At 45.6% G+C, this 21354-nt stretch overlaps 1 protein-coding gene across 1 annotated transcript in view; it reads left to right on the top strand.

Annotated features, from left to right (window-relative positions):
• GLRX3 (glutaredoxin 3) overlaps positions 1-21354 on the top strand; it is a 251731-nt gene that overhangs the window by 74231 nt on the left and 156146 nt on the right. The window contains exon 3 of the mRNA XM_086922549.1: positions 632-706. Within this exon, the coding sequence (XP_086778675.1) occupies positions 632-706 (75 nt within the window). The remainder of the gene's footprint in view (positions 1-631; positions 707-21354) is intronic.

The raw sequence follows: 21354 nt of genomic DNA, 5'->3' as shown, positions 1-21354 counted from the left end.
TAAAATATTATGTACATTGGACTTTTGGGTCGTTTCACAATCTAACGGTCTAACAAGCTAGTGTACCTGCCTGAGATTCAGTAACCATGAAAGAGTTAAAAGTAAAATTTAGCAGACATCAATAGCTTATTGAAGAAATACTCCCTTTTTGCTCCATAATTTGCAGAAGGCTGCAAATGTCACTCATGATGTACTGCCTCTTGAAATTAGTCAATAGAGCAAACAGCAAGAATCGCTGTGGGCAGAAAATAAGCACTGTAATCATGACATAACTGGGGTCAGTGATTTATGGATTTCAATATAGTTGTAGCTGCATATGATTGAAAATTTACTAGGTCACTAGTGCACCAAAAATTTTTATTCGCAGCCTGCAGGCATCTTTTGAAATGTGCAACAAAATAAAAACCTCTGAACCTGTTTTGACTCGGTGCAGACTCCTTGGATGACATGCCAGCCGAGCGAGTCTAATTTAAATGCAAATGTCTCGCAAACTTTTACATTGAAGCCCATTTAAACATACAGAAGGTCCGCAGTGATGTCATCTGGGAATGTTATAAGCCGAGCTGAAGGGTATAATAAAAATGTGTACAAATGACACCTCAAAACATTTTTCTTCTGTTTATTTCTTAAGCTGGAAGCTGAAGCTGTTCCCGAAGTATCAGAGAAATATGACATTAGTTCTGTTCCAACATTCTTATTTTTCAAGGTAAGAAACATAATTGTTTTGTGGAAATATGTAATGTTCTTTCGATGTATATAAAATAGTACTGCACGTGGCCCCAGATTGGATAATTCTTAGCCCCTTTGTTTAAAACACGCCGGCGTCGCTCATTGCCCGCGGCTATTTATGTTCACGTGTTACAGTGCCTGCACCTGTTTTTCTTTCATTTTGCCTCACTGCTATATACTGTGATACTTTATTCCTTGTGTTTATGCATAATTGAAGATTTTATGTCTGATATGCTCCGAACCGCCAATGTTTTTTTAATCCTTTAATTTGATTTGTCAAATATGAAACTAGGAATAGCTCAGAAGTTTTATCTACAGAACATTGTTATATACATTTTCTTCTCTCATTGCGTGTAAAGAAAATGCATTATTAACGGGGCATGTCCTCGTTGTCTATGAATCTGTTTGGTAACATGACTATCGTTGGATGATTGTTTCTACCTATTGAGGTTCCAGTTTTCCAAACTGCTCAAGGCCCCACCTTAGTGATAAAAAGAGAACCATGCCAGGGGAACAAAAGAAGTATACAAAAAAGTGATGGATGGAATGCTTGAATGAAATATCAGCCACTGGTAGTTACTCGGGCCGCATCCTAGTCCATCGCTATTTTGCACACCTTGGCACCTCAGTTTGGACCAAGTCATATGCACATCAGTCTTGACCCTGCTCCAGTAGGAACATTTTAGCCCAAAATCATCATTCGGCTATAGCTTAGTTCCAGTGGCGCAGTGTGCACGGGACCCACCTCCGGGCAGTAACTAAAGAAGCAGGTATCCTTCCACTGGGAGTCTGGTGTCCCTAGTGCCCCCTATTGACTCCCTCAGAAACTTCTGAAGATAGTGCTGTCCATAGACACAATCAATGGTAATGAGGAAACCACTTTTATTTAATCTAAACATTCCTGATGGAGCTCTGCATCTTCCCATAATTATTTAGTGATTCTCTTTGTTTGGCCTTTGATTAAGCTCTGCATTTTACTGTTGCATTGGCTGCAATTCCTTGCTATTTGGTAGAGATGAACAATTGTGATCTGCATTACTATGAGTCAGATCCTCATAGTAATACTTTAAAATGAAAATAAAATGCTCAGTTGTACTGCATATTGTCGGAACTGCTCATCTACTGCCAGACTTGCGTCACTGTTGTATATTGAACCTCTAGATGGTAGATAAACAGATTTACCAAATCTGTCTCTAAACTGGCGTTTCTTCCAAAAGGTTAAATATGAACCCTCCCAGAGACCTATATTTTGGAAATTCAACATCAACAGAGTGTCTTGGTTACATCTTCCTTACTCTTCTTGGGCCAATTCACGTATTCCATGCAGTAATCATTTCACACTGACAGCTATGTTAGCAGTGAGTGCATTTTACTGAATGTAATCTGTTTTACCTTTCAGGTGTAAGTGTGGCTTGTCGCCCACATGGAAGGGGCTTCACATGGTTCTTCTTTAGACAGGGTTTGGTCCAATTGCCAAAGGACATGGACCTGTAAACCAATGAATTCTGTATAGACCATTTGGATGCCACACTTTGTAGACAGTCAGGCATGGAGTTATTCAAATAATGTTGAAAATATATTGTGCACATTGACTGAAGAAAAAGGAGATTGTTTGAGGTGTGAGGGTTATCTCTTGAAGTGTTTCTATTAATTTGAGATGAACTGTTGGAAGTCTGCCTCACTTGTGCAGAAGACGACGTCTAAGGATCTCATTCCAAGTTCTCTGTTATTTCTCCCAGTACAAAAAAACCCACCAACAGGAGTTACTGACAATCCACAGTACTGATGACTCTGGACTGGTGGACTTAACGGGAGTTTATGAGTGGGACCTTAAAGGTCCTCTTACAAATGAGTCATTACCAGGGAAATCTTCAATCCTCCTTTGAGTTTCACCCAGATTCACAACTGCTACTACCAGTCAAAATCTTCTAGTAAAACCAACAGGATTTTTCCTGTTCCCACAGATCTCATGGTCCCGACAGGACAGTGACTTTCATTACCGATCTATTCAGAATTAGTGAGATTTGTAATGATGTGAAGTGAAAGTTTCTCTGGCAAACCCAGCTGTGGTTTCATTTTCATTAAGCCCTGAGAGAACTAATTTGTATGTCGGCTCTTATTTCCTATGGTTTTTCTAGTGGCGCCAAAACTTATTTCTTACTTTGCTAATTGTGGGTAGATCTTTCTCAATAGCTGGATGTGGATACCCTTAGAGTCTCATAAGACGGGAGTTTGATCCATATGGACTGAGGCACTATTAATTGTTTCAGCAAATATTTGATATGGCAACCCATTTTGTTGTGAGTTTTTTTTCTAGCTGTGTTGAGTTACCTTTCTAAGTCATTGAAACTGTTGCAATGAGCTAGAGACTTTGTTTATTTTACTTATTTAGTTAGGTATCCTTTGTCAGGGTTCTCATTCTCTACTTAGTTGCACTTTCTATATCGTAGCTAAAAGGAATAAGGGGCACCCTTCCTTAAGGATGCTTGTTGTACATCATACCTTTACTCCTCATAGGTTAGTTGCAACACAACTTGGTATGGCGGGATTGGGATAGAGGTAAAAGTCTCGACTGCTCTTAAATGACCAAGAACCGTAGAAAAGTCTACGTTGTCTGTGTAATTCTTAGGTGAATTTTAGCTTCACTGTTTTTTGACTATTATATAAAGTAATCTAGTCGGTGAATAATCATATTTTCTTGTCAACCCATGAACAGAAAAGATAGTCTATTGAATCATATCAGGAGGGAGGAGGAAGTTGTGATCTGTTCAGCTTCCTTAATCTTAAATATCATAAATCAAGTGGGGAAAGATCACTTGTCCTGCATAACCAGGGTATATTCATGTGTCCCAAGTAAAAGGGTACAGAGAGGCAGTGTCAGCACAAGTCGTGCAAAAAGGATTGAGCCGCAGTAGGCACCCTTGACCCTCTGAATACCCGTTGATGTGTGAAACACTCTCACGAGAGGCACAACTTGACCTCATTGATATAAAGCACTAACATGTCGCTTTATTTTCACTCCTGATTATAACAAGAAAATCTCTGTTATAATGAGCACATTCACACAGAGACACCCACTGCCTCTATTTACTTTTCACCCCAGTCCTGAAGAAAGCCTGCATGATCTGACAAGGCAATACAGGGCAGAAACATGTCGACTATTTTAAACCACTAATTGTCAAATGCGTAGGAATCCTAAATATTCACCAGACGCATTTTTTGAAGACTTGCTGAAAGGCTACCCGAATCCAGACCTAATAAATTAATAATTTGTCTGTCTGGGTATTTTAAATCCTGCACTATCCTCATCACTGATCACTACTGCTTTTAACTTTGGGTAAAGACCTCGGGATGGAGGATGCATATCAACTAAGCCTATATTATGCACACACGTGTTTGAACAGCGGAGAAACAAGATATACCGCTTGTCCGATCCACTGTACACGTGCATGAGGGTTTTTTACTTGGGACATATGAATATCCGACCTGTATACCCTGGTTATGCAGGACAAGTGATCCTTCCCCACTTGATTTGTGACAGAAAAGATAGTCTTCATATTTAGTCAGTGCTCTTTAACACCGGGTTAAACCCTTAATATTTTTAGAGACACATATTCCTCCGTGCAGTACCGAGCATCTCCAAGATAAGATGCCATTCTGCTGTATAGATTGTGCCATAGTGTAGATTCTACAGTAGTGTGTCCTTTGGAAAGTCTCCTTACTACCTTGAAAATCATTGTTGAACCACAAGTAGCATGCAATAACCTTGGGTATATGAATCGTTTTGAAAAATCATTTGGTTCCATTTTTACTTTGTTTAGCACTCAAGGAGGGAATTATGAGTGAGTGGGTCCCAGTATGGCAAATTTGGGTCATGTTAGTCAGATCCCCCCCCCTTTAGCCACTTTCATACCCCCTAAATTTAATCTAAATTTAGCATAAGTGATATCCCTGGTTAGACCCAGAGAATCCTTGGTCGCCAGCTCATAGTCCTATTCAGGACTTCAAAGAACATCCCACTACCTTGGAGGAACTCTGAGTGAAATGTCTATCTTTTCCTGGTTTGATCCTGTGAGTTTTCCCAAAATCAACTGCTTCCTCCTAGAACTGAAGCTTTATAGAAAGAGTGGGTCTTTTGTATACAGAAATGTCTTTGGGATAATTGCAAGATCTTTGGAAGTGTTGCATGGACGTTGTGGAATGAAAAGGACAAAAGAACAGTAACTGCTGGTCTTGAAGAAATGGACCGTATAGAGTGAAACTTTTACATATGTTTTCTGGATCCTGTTCCCATTAGCTGTTGTGCCTACACAGCAATTCAAATCAGCATCCAAGAACCATCATCTAATGCCTCAAGGATTTTGTAGTCTTGCAGAATGCCTTTATTCCGAGACTGTCATGGTTCTGTGGTGTGAGGGTTTGTTGGGACAAAATTCCTCAGGATTGGCTTGGAAAAACTGTGCCTTTCTGCTTTTGCCATTATTTTATCTGATTAGCCTTGGTGTTATCCCCTCCATTGAATTCATTGGTCATACAGTTCATCATTAGACCTTGGCTTTATGGTAGCTGGTAGTGTTGGAAGCACATTTTTAAACCCAAGAGCCCATGGTTTTGTGCATGTCCCTCTGTGTGGCTGTGGACTACTGCCTCTTCCTGATTTAAGGGTCAGTGCTATTCCCATATAATTGCCTTCGTTATTTCTGAGACTGTTGTAGAATATACAGCAGTGCATGTGTGTGTTAGTCATTTCCTTTGTTAGTGTAGGGTTTTCTCGGCTCATTGGCAACCCACTCACCCCCCTTTTCCTGTATTGTTGCTGTGCTCTATGATAGCAGGCCTCTGCCTGATCTGGCGTCCTCCACAAATCGGCCTAGCTCTTCTAGACTGATCTAACTTGTAATTCTTGGCTTCAGAAGCCTGGGAAAACATGAAAAAACAACCTAAACAAGAAAATCAGGAATCAGCACTCCAGGATTGGAGGAGTGGCAGATATGTGATAGGCTGTTGAATCCTGCTCTGGCCACCAGATCAGAATACATTCTGGATACCTTCAACCAGTATTTTGTGGATCATTTGGACTCCAAGCTGATCCTGCACACTTATGCTGGACAGATTGGGGACCTAAGTCTGAGATACTCCATGGAATCTTGTCTACTGTGTCCTCCGGAGCCGTGAAGAAGTTATTGGCTTTTACAAGAAGATGGACTGTGCTTGCCAAGAGCAGCCGACCGAATCGCAGTAAGACCCACAGAAAGCCTAGCTGGATCGAGCATCTGCTCTGTTGCATCAAATCTTTCTTCAAAGGTGAAGGTCCTCCACAAATGCAGAAAATGTAAAACTCTAGAAAATCTGGACTTCTACAGACCAGCCTTTAAAATACACTCTTAATATTTCTATTATACCAAGGCCATCTACCTTTAAAATGGCATCTCCTCAGAAGGCACCACCACCAGCACCTTCCATGCCCACACAACACATCTACCCACCCTACATATTTATCCCTCACCTTTCTTTGTCGACCATGGTTTTTGAACTAACATTTTCTTTCAGATCACCACAATATTGCTACCATTTGAGACACCCTCATCACTTTAGCTGCCCCTTTTCTTCCCTCTTCCTTCACTCATGTCTTCAACTTACTAATGCAGTAAGTCCGGAAGTCTTTGAAAGGTGGCCATTTTCCACTGGCACCACCAATTAACTCCATGGACACTGCTCAAACAGTTTAGTGCTTTCTCTTCCTATCTTGCTTGGCAGTTCGGGCTGGACTGTTTCTGTTGGAGCAAGGTCAAGACTCGTTTGCATATAGCTGGGTCCAAACTGAGGTGTGCAAAATAACGATGGATTGGGATGCTGCCTTAGTGATTACAAGTGGCTGAGCTTAATTCAAGCAGTCCATCCATCATTTTTTTTATACTTATTGTGTCACCCTACGTGGGACTGGTAGGGCCAGATGTTGGTCCAGGGCACACTGTATCACTGGAACCAAACTGTACCCGGCTGAGAAGCTCTAACCTAGAGCAAAACCGGTCTTGGGTTGTTTGTATTCCGGTCAGGGAAGACCTGTTTTGGCAGTTTGAGCTAGACTGTACCTATTGGAGCAGGGTCAAGACTAATTTGCATATAGCTGGGTTGAACTTGAGGTGGCATGTTGTGCAAAATAACCATGCATTGGGATGCGGCCGGAGTATTTACCAGTGGCTGAGATTATTTCAAGCATTCTATCCATCACGGTTTTGTTTACTCTCTATCTATCTGGCAATGCATTCTTTTGGGGCCTGGGCCCCAAGTACGTTAATAAAACTCCTTCAAGTTCACTCTGTCCATCTGTGCTGCTGATTGACAAACACTACCCTCGTCTCGTAGCTTAGCTGCAAGGGTTTCATACTAAAAATAAGGTAGACCATATATTTATTACAAAAAGCAACTGTTTATGCTTGACATAGATCTCAAATGAATTGAAGTCTTGCTCAAGGCACAGATGACAGAGGTATTTCCTAGGTCTTCTATGTTGGCATCTTAGTAAGTAAACCGTTTCAGCCAAGATTTAATCTTTTAGAGTGTAAGGGGAGAGGTATGGGCAGGTGGAGTTGGTTTGTGCTTTACTTTTTAAAAAGTCTCCAAACTCTGCTCATCATTTGATGACCGAATGGGTTCCCATGTGCCCTCCTGCAGCACAAAGGGTTAGAGAATGTGAGAGAGATATGTGGCACGATCGACAAAGCTGGCCACGCGAGATCCTGCATCCGGTGAATACGCTCACGACCAACAAGATACTTATGCCTGTTGAGGCCCCATGATGCAGGCGCCACACTCTTTAGATGTGGGCTGTACTTTTGGGGCTCTACACAAGGCAATCCCGTCTCTAGGCCCAATACTTAGTTCCACGGTCACGCTGCGCTACCAGTTGGGATCCAGCAGGTCATGTGGGCACTTAAGAGGGCACTGCTTTCCAGGTGTCACGAGTAAACCATGTGGTTCCCTCGCAAGAGGTCTTAGAAAACCCTGAGACCTCCACAAGAGAAAGGAGGGGGCAAGCCAATAAGCCCTTGGATAGCACACGTCAGGGTGCCACACAGCAGCAGGTAGTCAGCCCAGGCCAGCTACTATTCAGGAAGGGTGCACTGTCCCTTCCAATGGCAGTAATCCTCCTTATGCACAATATTCCTCTGGCAGTGTTCACCACGTAGTTCCATGATCTCTGGTTCCACGTCCCCACAAGTGTACCTCTACCCTGCTGAAGTAAGGCACCAGTAGTTCTACTGTAGTGTGCCTTTGAAGTTGGGGGTGGTTCAGAGGGTCTTCCTTTGATTCACAGATGTCTGCCCTAAATTTCAGCCCTGTCTCCCTCCAGTCTATCCAGCAAGGCCTTCAAATGGCAGAGGCCTGTCGTTCCAGTTGCATGGCCAATGTTGATCGCGGTCTCTGGCGAAGAGTTGTTATTATGCCTAGTTTCTAACTGTCTTGTTACTTCTCTCAGAGCTTTTCCGCTTTCTTAAAACGTCACTTTCCCAGGTTGCTAGCTATATTTACGCTGCTCATCAGTCGCATATCTTCCATTCTCAATCACCTTCATCTCTGTGCACTTTTTGAGCCTGTAAGTTTCCCTACAACATGTTTCTCCCTCTGTGCTGTTGGAATCAAGGCCTCTGCTGTACAGTAGATCTTCCCATGTCAGAACAGTCTTTAGTGGCATGGGATATCAAAGCTCTCCATTGAGTCTCTGCCAGTTAGTGTAACTCAAGGGTGAGTCCAAAAGCATCCTTATTCCCACTGTAAACCACCTTGCATGGGGATATGATTTGAGCTTCTTCAACCACCTTTAAGGGTGAGGCATGACAAATCATCTCCTTTACTTTCCTACCCTCACCCCTTAATCTCCAATCATGGTTCTCGAACAGTCTCACTGGTACTAATCACTGGATATTCCTCAGGTCATGTATACTGAACTGCCTTCATCCTAGCCTCAAACTGAAGAAATATGTCTTCAGCACAGGCTTCTCCAAGACATTAAAGGCACAAAATTTAGATTGGCGATCCTCGATCTTTGGCAGATGTATTCTATTTAGGCAAGCTAGTGCTGAATTTAAAATATGCCACAGAAGTCTACCTTGTAGACTTCTGCTCCAGCTGAAAGACCATCTGAACCTGTCAGCAAGGGCCAGACTCCTGGTCGGCCCTCATTGTTGGAGGGCAAAGGATCTGAGCTCCGCAAAGAGGTTGGTGTCACTTAGCTCTGAATTATTAAGGAAAAGACAAAGCTGTACCTGAGAAGTGTCTTCCTCTGTTTTTATGAGGGACACGGTGCATCTCTGACTGAAGCATTGACAGCAGCATCTCCTAGTAAGGATTTCTGTCACATCATTGTTCAGGGAGCAGGCAGAGGATCTATTGTTGAATAGGAAACTCCTGTCATTAGTAACATCATGGTCAAGGACCCCTAGCAGCTACCTTGTAAGCTGTTCACGACTGGCTCCCCATCGTCAGCTGTGACCTCATAGACCAAGTAGTCATCAACACCCTTCTACTTTTTCAATGCCAGATTACCGCCTCCAATAACGTTCTCTTAGATGATCAAAGTTTATTTTTACCATGGTAGTTGCAGCTGTATCTGTCAGGTCTTCAACTTTGGCAACTTCACCACTGTCTTTAATTATGCCTCTCCACCTGCTGCTTGTAAATCAATTGCCCTTGCATCCTCCCATGAAGAAGTAGTACCCATAGTCAATTTTTGACTAACTTTTTCGATCTTTTTTGATCATATTTCGAAGTCTATCGACTCAAACGGTGCCGGTAGGGATGCCCAGGTTCAAACCCTGCGTCGATTGTTGCCGACTGATTTCGGTTACCGATCCCCATCGCCGGTGCCTTCATTGTCTGGGCCCCGACCACGACGACAAGTCCTGCTCCGACTGCCGGGCCCTGACGTCTAAAGCTAGACGGAAGCGGTCCAGCAAGCGACTCGAGCTCCTGCGGTCAGCCCAGCGCCACTCGAGGTCCCGGTCCACAAGGAGGTCGAGGGACCGGTCGCGGGGCCGGAGTCACCACAGGTCCGGGAGTCGTCATCAGTCTTCGGGCTCGAAGTCCTCGGGTAAGAGGCACAAGAAGTCGAAGTGGCGACATCGCTCTTCTGACTCCTGGTCAACGGCGAGGCCAGTCCACACCAACCCCTGCAGCATCCGCCTCAAAACCTTCCTAGTCCGAGCTGTCAGGCCCATGTGACGCCAGTGGGGGGCAGGGTTCGCCATCACCACCTCCACTGGCGCACTGTCACATCGGACAGGTGGGTGCTGCAAATCGTCCGAAGGGGCTACTCCTTCCCCTTCGAGGCGACCCCTCCAGCCATGCCACCGCAGTACCACCGCGTGTCGGGGATCACTTGAAACTTCTACAAGAGGAAGTTACAGCCCTCTTGGCCAAGGGGGCCATCAAGCGCGTTCCTGGGCCAGAAGTAGGGTGTGGTTGTTACTCCCACTACTTTCTGGTTCCCAAGAAGGGCAAAGGGGGCCTACGCCCTATCTTGGACCTGCGGAACGTCAACGGCTTCCTCGGGAAGGAGAAGTTCAAGATGCTGACACTGGCTCAGGTCTTAGCTGCCCTGGACCCGAGAGACTGAATGGTAGTGTTTGACTTGCAGGACGCTTATTTTCATATCCCCGTCCTGCCGGCGTTATCTGCGGTTCACGGTAGGCCACAAGAACTTTCAGTTTACAGTGCTCCCCTTCGGCCTTACCAGCGCCCAACAGGTGTTCACGAAAGTGATGGCGGTGGTCCCAGCTCATCTGCGCAGGTTAGGGGTTTCAGTCTTCCCCTACCTCGACGACTGGTTGTTGAAGGCGGGCTCGCCCCAGACAGTCGTCAGCCACCTCCAGACTACGGCCGACCTCCTGCACCTGCTGGGGTTCTTCATCAATGTGCCCAAGTCACACCTGCGTCCCTCTCAGAAGCTCCTCTTCATCGGAGCGGTTCTAGACTCGGTGCAGTTTCGGGTTTATCCTCCCAAACAGCGGGTTCGCGATATTCAGACTCCGATTCCGATCTTTCAGCCGTTATCCTGAGTCTCGGTCAGGTTGACGCTGCGGCTTCTGGGGCTGATGGCCTCCTGCATCCTTCTGGTGCATCACGCCAGGTGGCAGATGCGGGCTCTGCAGTGGGACCTGAAGTTTCAGTGGGCCCAGCATCAGGGCAACTTGTCCGACCATGTCTTGATTTCGCAGGGCGCTGCAAGACCGTTGCAGTGGTGGCTCACGGACCGCGATTGGGTCAGCGGCAGATCCCGATCCCTACCCCAACCGGATCACGTAGTTGTGACGGACGCGTCCCTCCAGGGCTAGGGGGCCACATGGGAGAGGCGGAAATCAGAGGCCTCTGGTCTCCGGCGGAGTCCCGGCTCCACATCAACCTTCTGGAGCTGCGAGCAATCCGGCTTGCACTGAAGGCATTCCTCCCCTCTGCCCGGGGGAGTGTAGTGCCGGTGTTCACGGACAACACCACCGCCATGTGGTACTCCAGCAAACAGGGCGGGGTGGGGTCGTGGACCCTATGCCAGGAGGCTCTGCGCCTCTGGCAGTGACTGGAACATCAGGCCGTGACCCTGGTGGTTCAACACCTGGCAGGTTCCCTGAACGCCAGGGCGGACAAACTCAGCCGTCGGTGCATGATGGACCACGAATGGCGTCTGAACTCTGACGTGGCTCAAGGCCTCTTTCAGCAGTGGGGAGAGCCTTGGTTAGATCTATTCACCAAAGAAGAGAACGCGCAATGTCATCAGTTCTGTATGTTGGAATTTCCAAGGCGGCACTCGCTCAGAGACGCTTTTTGTCGCGAGTGGAGCTGTAGTCTGTTGTATGCCTTTCCGCCTATACCATTTCTGCCCAGAGTGCTGAAGATCAGACGCGACCGGGCCCAAGTTATCCTTATGGCTCCGGACTGCGCACAAAGATACTGGTATCCCGAGCTACTCTGCATGTTTGTCGATCCCCCGATTCGTCTGCCTCTTCAGGAGGACCTACTGTCGCAGCAGCAGGGGACGGTCCTCCACCCGAACCTGTCCAGTCTCCACCTCCATGCTTGGAGATTGAGCGGCGACAGTTGAGGCCATTTGACTTGCCTCCTGAAGTTTGTAATGTGATTCTGGAAGGCAGGCGTACCTCCACAAAGTCGGTATACGCCTGCAGGTGGAACAGATATGGGGCATGGTGCACAGCAAAGGCTGTGGATCCACTCTCTGCCCCCCTTTCTGAGGTTCTCCTCTTCCTTCTTTCTCTTGCCCAGCAGGGCTCTGCTCTGGGCACTATCAAGGGCTACCTTTCTGCCTTTTCCGCCTTCTTAAGGCTACCTGATCAGCCTTCTTTGTTCAAGTCCCCGATTGTAAATAGGTTCTTGAAGGGCATCACTCATATGTCCCCCCTCCCCCCCACCCCCCAATCCCCCCCCTATTCCTTTCGTGATGCCCCAGTGGGACTTTAATCTGGTTCTGACTTACCTGATGTGCGCTCCTTTTGAGCCGCTTCATAACTGTCCTCTCCGTCTTCTTATGCTTAAGACTGTTTTCCTGGTTGCCATCACCTCTGCCAGGAGAGTGAGTGAGCTCCAGGCTCTTTCCTCCAAGCCTCCTTTCCTTTCTGTCCATCCGGACAAGGTTGTGTTGCGGACAATACCCTCTTTCCTGCCCAAGGTAGTCACAGCCTTTCACATGGGGCAGTCCATCACCTTGCCCACCTTTTTTCCGCCTCCGCATCCCTCTAAAGAGGAAGAGCGGCTCCACCGTCTGGACCCAAAACCTGCACTCTCATACTATTTGGATCGCACACGCCAGTTCCGGGTGGATGACCAACTCTTTGTTGGATACTTGGGCTCTAAGAAGGGACGGGCGGTGCACAAACGGACCATCTCTCGGTGGGTCGTGTTGTGCATGAAGGCATGCTACTCTTTGGCTAAGAAGGAGCCTCCTATTGGGCTGAGGGCCCATTCCACTCTGGCCACGGCGGCTACTACTGCCCTGGGCCGGGGAGGACCCTTGCAGGACATCTGTAAGGCCAGCTACGTGGGCCTCGCTACACACGTTCGCAAGACACTACTGCCCGGGCAGCCAAGTCCGGAGGGATGGCTTCTTTGGCCGTTCCGTCCTCCAGGACTTTCTGGTGTGATTATTGGTTCGCAGACCCACCACTGGGGTTGTTATTGCTGGGGTATCTATTCTAAGGTAAGGAATCTAATACTAACCTGTTTCTTTCAGATGCACAAGTTAATTACCTTCGGTAAAGATATATCTGTAAGAAACAGTTAGTATTAGATTCCTTACTGCCCCACCCATCCTCCCCGTTCTGCGAACCGATATCAGATCCCTTCGGTCTTCCGGGCCAAACGCATGACTGACACACCCGTCTTTCTGCACGTGACCTTGTCCTTTATCCTTTCTACGCCCGGGAGACCGAAGGGATCTGATAGAACATTACGAGTACTTATCCTGGAATATTCCATTGAAACCCAATACTCTAGGCATACCACCAACTTACTTGCTCACTTACTCGCTAAGGACTCTCTTGCAGGAAACGTTACCTCATCGCCGTTGTGTTTTATCTGGTCCTGAGCCCTGTCTGGTTGGAATTATCACCGACTGAGCGGCCTTCGGTCATTTCCCAATTTCGTACAGCCCTGAAGAGTCGTAAGCGGATTGTGCCACATACGACAAAACACGTGTCGGCTGGACCTTCTTGTGTCTGAACATTAAAAGACACTGTACGACAACGTTGATCTATCCTGTCTCAAATCATGAATTATAATTGTATTTGGCATGCCTTAGTCTCCACATTTCTATTAAGCAGTTTCTAACTCCATTTTTGTACAGAGTGTGCATAGGTATCTGTTTTTTTGTCCTGATACAGTGTTAGCCCAGGTTGACACTCCATTGGTGGGTACAGGGTTCATCCCCCCGCCCTTTTGCACCTCGAACTTGGACTTAAATCCAACTCTTCACGAGTCTTAGCGTTATTGTATAGCAGTGCGCCCCATTCCTAAGATAAAAACCTTTTTGACCCTTACTGAGACACTTCCCGGGCCTGCTCACAGCCGCACCCGAGCACTTCACAGGGCTTTAAAAGATCTTGTGCATGTTAATGGGGCTTTGTTGTTCTTTCACCCCTTCTAAGAGCCACTGCAGCTCGAATCTGCCAATTGCCTAAAGATTCAGCCCCCCCTGAAATTTTTCTTAGGCCCCCCCTCCCCGAAATTTGACTCTAGTTGCGCCTCTGTGTGCAGGAGACTGATCGTTGGAGGACATTGGTAGAAGTTGCCTCTGTGCCTATGCGACTAGTGACGGCACTGCATGCTCCCGCTCTGCGCAGGTGATCAGTGGGAGCTGTACGTGCACTGGCTTCACCGATGGTAACCGTCGCAGTTCCGTATTTTGGGACTGTGCAGTAATTACGAGGCCTTCGTAGTGTGGGTCTGTGTAAGGGACCGGAAGAAGTTTCTCAAGCTAGATCAGTGCACATTGCATGGATTACTGGTAGTTGGCACTTTCTGTAAAATGAAAGCGGGTGGTCGTGCCCGTGACTGATAGTTGCAGGTTTTCGACTGTGCAGGTGACTGACATAATTTATTCTTATGTTACCCGGCTTGTAAAGTTGAGTGGGAGCAGTTGCACGTCTGTGCTTTGAAGTAGGGTGGTGGCAGGTGTGCTTCCTATAATCCTAGACCTGTGCGCTGATATGCACAGTTAGTTGATGTGGACTTGCTGCAGACTGGCAGCAATTGCACTTTCTGGGCTTGTGATTAACACATGACTCGGGCTGTGAGAGGTGTTGCATGTACTGCGTGAGGCCCTGGGGCAGCTCTTGTCATTTAGGGCAGCACAGGGCCCCGAAGACCAGCTCTGCTGAGAGTCGAGCACTGAAGACTGGCAAACACAAAATCCACCCACCACTGGAGGAGTTCTTCTGCGTCGCACCTCAGGGCTGAGAGCGGAGAAATGGTAAGCTTTCAAATGGCACGAATGACATATACATAAGGTATGGGTCACTCTGACCGGTGCCCAGTCGTGTGCGTGTTTCAACCGAGAATGGGGGAGAATATGGCGCAAATAATCAACAAGAGAGTAAGGGTATAACTGTTAACTCTCTTACCCCTAATAATACTGTTCATAAACAACAAAAGAGTGAAAAGACAAAATGCGACCTCAAACAATTCATGTGAGGGTTAAACAGATGGGAGAGAAAGGTGGGACCACAACACAGATAATAAGGTGTTAAGAACCCTCACTCACCAACCTAGTGGTGACATGCTTCATCACTAGGTTCCCACTGGAAGGACCTAATGTCCTTCCAGTGTGCTACAACACCTGTTTACAGTGGAGCTGGTTCTTGTGTGTGAGGTGGTGAAATTTTAGAACTGGTCTCCACGGTAGAAGGTGATGGCTGGTTATCAAAACGAGAAGCCAACTTCCTGACATCTTCAACTGGCAAAGGACCGTATTTTTACACGTTGCCGAAAACGCACAAAAACATCTTACCACCACCTGGGCGCCCAATTGTTTCTGGGATCTGGTCATTATTAGAACCCCTTTCGCAATATTGCGATTTTTTTTTTTTTTTTTTTTTCTGAAGCCGATAATTCAATCGACAGAAACATATATCAAGGACACAAAAAGCCTCCTAGCCATGCTACGCACCATTGAGATACCAGAGGAACCAAGTTTCCTAGTTACCTTGGATATAGAGAGCCTTTATACCTGCATACCACAGGATGAGACCATCAAAGTGGTAGCAGAGGCTCTTGATCGAAACACCTGGAATTTCACAGTACCTAGAGGCTTTGTGGTGGATTGTGCCAAGTTGGCTCTCAAGAGGAATTATTTTGAATATGAAAATCAGATGTATCTTCAAATAACAGGGACTTCCATGGGCAGCACTTTTGCCCCTTCGGTGGCAGGACTGTATGTCTACAATTTTGAGAAAAAGCACATTCTAGCCCCTGAAAACCCTTTCTCCACTAACATCGTTCTATGGCAACGTTATATAGACGATGTCCTGATGCTATGGAAAGGAGATGAAGCTTCCCTACTCCCTTTTTTCACCTGGATAAACACCTGTGATCCTCATTTGAGGTTCACACACGAGTACGCCAGAGAAAGTATTACCTTTCTTGACATTACAATCAACAAACCGGACCATTTGCTCCAAACGGAAATATATTACAAACCAACATCTAAAAACAATTTGCTGCTATTCTCCAGCTTTCATCCTCGCCCTCTAAGGGAGAATCTCCCTTATGGACAGTACCTCCGCATAAGACGAAACTGCAGCGAAATGGGTGATTTCAAGAGACAAGCAGATGATTTGACAGAGAAATTGGAGGAGCGTGGTTACCCTAAAACGATTCTCTACAAGAGCCGGAAGAGGGCGCTCAACCAGAACAGAGACACACTCTTGGAGACATACCCTAAAAATACATCACAGGAAGTTCCATTAACTTGCGTAACCACTTACAACTCTTTGTCCAACGTGGTAAGCCGCAGAATACAAAGGAACTGGAAAATCGTGACGAGTAATCGACTAAATTGGGAAAAACAAAATGTTTTTCTTACAAGAGAGCGACAAGTTTTAATGATTCCCTAGTCCATACCCGCCCAGCTAAGAAACAGAAAAACCAAGAACCAACAGTGCTGACTGCTTGGGGGCTCCCTGCTGTGACGGGCCATTTCCCTTGCGGGGACTGCAGCATCTGCCATTTAACTACCCACACCAAATTCCTGAATATAGAACCTGGCAAGCAGTGGGAACAACGTAGCCATACCAATTGTAACACCAGCAACGTAGTGTACTTAATTACCTGTACCTGCGGTTTGAACTACGTTGGTATGACCACCAACCGTGTCAAACTCAGGATCTGTGAACACCGGAGCAGCATTCGATGTAAACGAAATGCGACCAAACTCACAAATCATTTCATCGAAAAAAATCACACGCCAAATGACATGCGTTGGACTATCTTGAGCACGTCGTTGGCGAAGAAAAAATTCTCTTTGAGAAGGAACAGCGATGGATCCATCGCTTATCCAGCCATCGCCTAGGACTTAACGATGAGATCCCGTGGGGTTCTGTACTAAGACGCTAATACATCTTATCAACCCACATGGGAAAAGCATCTGGGTATTTCTCAAACATAGAACATAAGTCCTTCTCCTATAGATCACTTTTTAATCAATCCACTGATAGTAATCATCATTGTACTAATGGATTATTACTTTAGCAGTATGACCAACCTTAAGAACTAATACCATCTATTATGAACTTTTCCCTAATTAAGGACTACTATTTCCCTTTGCCGACTATGTGTTCAACAGTATGCATTAACTCAGCGTTTGATAAACCCTTCCTGATCTCAGAATGTAATATGATTCATTTGCTTCAGCACTATATCCCAGGAGTACAGCACTAGATGTCGATGCTCATTTGTTGCTTGAGTAAAACACTATTGAACTTGGCTCAGATAAGCAGTATTATACCGTGAAAAGCCCCTGCCTGCCCGTTATGCTAATCGGTTTGCCAATTATTCTGAATTAGGGCATACGAGCATCAATATGGTTTCATAACCTCTTTACGAGTGCTCTTTTAATTACTGTGTCTCATTTGAATAACTCGAGCGAGAACAGGAATGCACAGCCCCTTTAAGATGCATCTAGGGAGCACGCAAACACAACATCACGTGGTGATGTCACATGACCGCGGTGGACGCTACGTCTATCTGCAACGCCCGGACTCGGCGTTCAGTCGGGCCACGGTGGTGATAGACTAGGTAGTCTGCGGGTAGCCGTCAGCTTTAAAGTAAGTACTTACCCGAAACTTACAACGAATCGACGCATTTTTGATCTCAAAGACCAGACTCCGTAACATGAGCTCATTTTAGATTGGGGCATCTAGAAGCGACGTACTAATGCTGATCGTATCTCTGACTTATTTACAGATATGCGACGTGAAAATAACCCCCTGCAGCTCCAGTCCATGTAGAGTGAATATCGACTTCCTCTTGTGAGTTCCCAGTTTGGCTGTTTGTCTTCCGTTTTTTACCCAATTACCCCATGGAGTCCTTTGCGACTCCGTTTTTATCCAATGCACCTTAGCTTGATTTCTTTCGAAAAAATATCCAGGTTTGATTAAAACATAACCGCTGGATTTCATATTCACCATGTAACTACTGTGGGAGAATGAGATATACGTATCTACCACATGCTAATTGCCTGTGGAGGCAGACTAAGTTACCTGTAACTTAAAACATTAGGAGCAGAATGTGTCTGCCTGAATAAGTAACATACACACCAGTTCCTCAAACTTCACCACATGGACGGGTGTATTTTGGTGAAGGGAGTGACTGATATGATATGGTTTTTTCACCATAACCATTGAAATGTTATATTTAACCTGACATACTTTTCTCCTTACAGGTATTTGGCCCCAGCAAATTGCTGAGTGGGCCTGAACGGCTATTGGCCGTGAGTATAAGTGAAAACCCTTTTTTCTTTTTAACACTAATATCCTCACGGCAGGGTGCACCTTAGGGCGTGCACACCACCGGAGGATCACACTACTGGTCCTGAAGAATGCTGAGCGACTCGGGCTCCTAAAGCAGAAACATGTTGACCAAATTTGTTTAGAATTCACGGAGGACTAGGGGTCTTTAATAAATGAGACTAACCCTATGAGTCCATTCATCACTTGTTTTTAATCAGTGCCGGTTGGACTATCAATAAAATAGTTGACAGTCACAACTTCGCACTTTTTATATATAATACCTCTTTGCACTCTCTTAGCACAATCTGGTCTTTCTCACCACCTCAACACACACAAGAACCAGCTCCGCTGTAAACGGGCGTCGTAGCACACTGGAAGGACATTAGGTCCTTCCAGTGGGAACCCAGTGATGAGGCATGTCACCACTAGGTTGGAGAATGTGGCGCTACATGTGAACTATATAAAATAAACATGGAATGGAAAGGATCTCCCGGTGTCCCTCCCCTCCCTTTGTAATCCCAACTGCCCTTGCCTGCCTCAGCCGATGTGACAGCCATACGTTGATCCACAACCATTAAAACAAGGTGTCACTCCTGCCTTCCTCTCCAAAGGGGCTACTTCCAATCCAGGAAGTTCATTGCTTTGTTATATATTGCGTGCAGGTCTTAGGTCCTGGAGTGCTGGGCAAAAGAAATAAAAATAGACTTGCCGCGTTTATCTGCTGCCACAGCAGTGCCAGATATCCACGGAAGCGGAGACAGAGTTGTCCAGGTCACATTTGCAATATAATCTAGAGCGTATTTTTTGCCAGTCTTGGAAATCTGTTTATTTTTGACTGAACTCTTGAGCCCTGGTTAACTGGGCTCCAACATTTAGATGTAGGGGAAAGACGGGCAGGAAAGCGCCTTATAAATTCTGAGGGCAAAGAGCGCCGTGGGCTTTGCATGCTGAATTTATTCTAGTACATGAACTTCTACATTTACAGAAAGAACAGATGATGCCTGTGAGTCTAAAAGGTTAGAAGATGGGTGTTAGGATAACACTAGAGCCGTCACGAAGTACGGGAGTAACACTAGAACCGTCACGAAGTACGGGAGTACTTTAATGTAGCGCTTTATCTGAAGTGATTGCACTCCCAAATGGAAGGCATGTCTTTGCAAACTGCTGTTTTAAGCTTGACGTGGAATGTGTAAGGTTTGATTGATAAGTATGAGTAGTGTTATGTTCTGTTTGGCAATCAGTGCTCGCTAGGAAGAGGTTAAGCTCTGTGGTGTCCAGTTTCACAATTTCGAAAGCAGTTTTTAGCGTTTTGTTGAGTTTCACATCGGCATTTGTAAGAGGAGCAAATGCCCATACTGTATCCCGCTCTGCAGACTGTGTACCCTGGTCTCTTCACTCCCCTAAACTCCCTCCCTCTGTGCTTCTAGGCAGATTCTGCTGTTCTGAGGGCAGGAGGGGGCTGTGCTTATCTTTACATGTCATATGCTACGAGACAAATACTTTCTGACAATGTGATTGTTTGTGTGCTGGCAAACAGTAGCGTAGTCCATTAGATTCAGTTTCAGGCCTATGTCTGCACGGGTTTATTCCAGCAAGAGCTGAGCTCTGCAGTCGGCACTTACTCTTGAAAGGAGGAAGCGTCATCAGCTGCTCACCTTTGCACAGAAAGAAAGATGTGAGCCTTAAGACAGTGCAGGTAAACTGGCCTCCCTCCCCTCAACTGGGTAGTAAAGGAAAACCATAATTGGGATATAATGCCCCTGCACCCATTACGAACCTGGGCCCTGATCCTATTGGATGTGCTACACTATTGATTGCCAATGCACTTCTCCCAACCATTTCCCCATGGGTGGGTTACACGATTTGGTGCTGTGGTGAATTCCATGTGACATTCCTTCTTATTTTATGGTTTATTAATAATTCATGTCATTCTATTCTCTTTTCAAATATTTCTATTTTATTTTATGAGGTCTCATATTATAGCAATATTGTTCCATTCCTGGACACCATGTTTGTTTATTAAGTTTGCTCACTTCCCTCGCTACATAAGTCATGCCCAAAATCTTACGTCCTACCACTTTCAATTGCCACCAGCCGCCACTGATCATACAGCATTTTTCTTGGAAAACCTCTTTCCTGCTGGCCACGCTTCTGACCTAAAATGACTCTGGTTTCTCACACAATTGTTCATGTAAACCAGCGATGACTATACCTGTCCCATGTAATAGAGATCCAAAGTACGATGCCCACGAGTGGTGTAGGCCAGGGTCACTCGTCGCCACTTCTACAGAAAATTCAACCCTGGATAAGTTGTGGTTACTCATTTATTTATGGACCGCAGTTGGCAGCTCAGCCGAGCTATCAACAACCATCACCCCTGCTCCTTTTCCTCTCCTGGAATCCTTCACCGTCATAGAATTCTAAGACAACAGGAGTGTGCATTAACCAACATACCAATACACATGGGTGCTCAGAGTGAGACAATCTGACAGTTGGAAGCATCTTTCATGGGAAGGGCTGATTCTCTTCCAGGGGATCCTCCTCAATAGTCATAAGCATTAGAATATTCCCGCCCATGCGCGGGACCCCGGAAACACTATATTATATGTGCCCCATATATATATATATATATATATATATATATATATATATATATATATATATATATATCACATGCAATAGCAGCCAAATAACATCAGAGCTGAAATATGCTGTGAAGAATTTCCACCATACATGAATAATAAGCATTAGAAACATGAGAAACAACACCAAAAATTGTTTAGAAACTGTTTTAATGCTGAAAGCAGTAGAAATTCTCATAACTCCCTGGAAGCATAGGAACGCCTAGGCTGCATTGCAAACACAGTCTAAAAAGACTGAAAGGCTAACCTGTAGCTGAATAGCAGTAAACTGACACCGTGCCTTTAAGGCACTCATGACCCCCTGTATCCCATCAAGCCCCAGGGGTGACAGTTAGGTCAGTTGTTCTTTCCGGCTCCTTCAGAGAAGGACCCTGGTTACACAGCTCCACTATTTTTCTGGTTTTTGACAGAAAAATTCTTCACTTTTGACAACTTTTGCTCTTACTTTGACAGTTAACATCTAGTCAAGTAAG

The sequence above is a fragment of the Lissotriton vulgaris genome, chromosome 5, assembly GCF_964263255.1.
Source record: "Lissotriton vulgaris chromosome 5, aLisVul1.2, whole genome shotgun sequence".
Classification (NCBI taxonomy): Eukaryota; Metazoa; Chordata; class Amphibia; order Caudata; family Salamandridae; genus Lissotriton; species Lissotriton vulgaris.
This window is presented reverse-complemented; position numbering and strand designations above follow the sequence as displayed.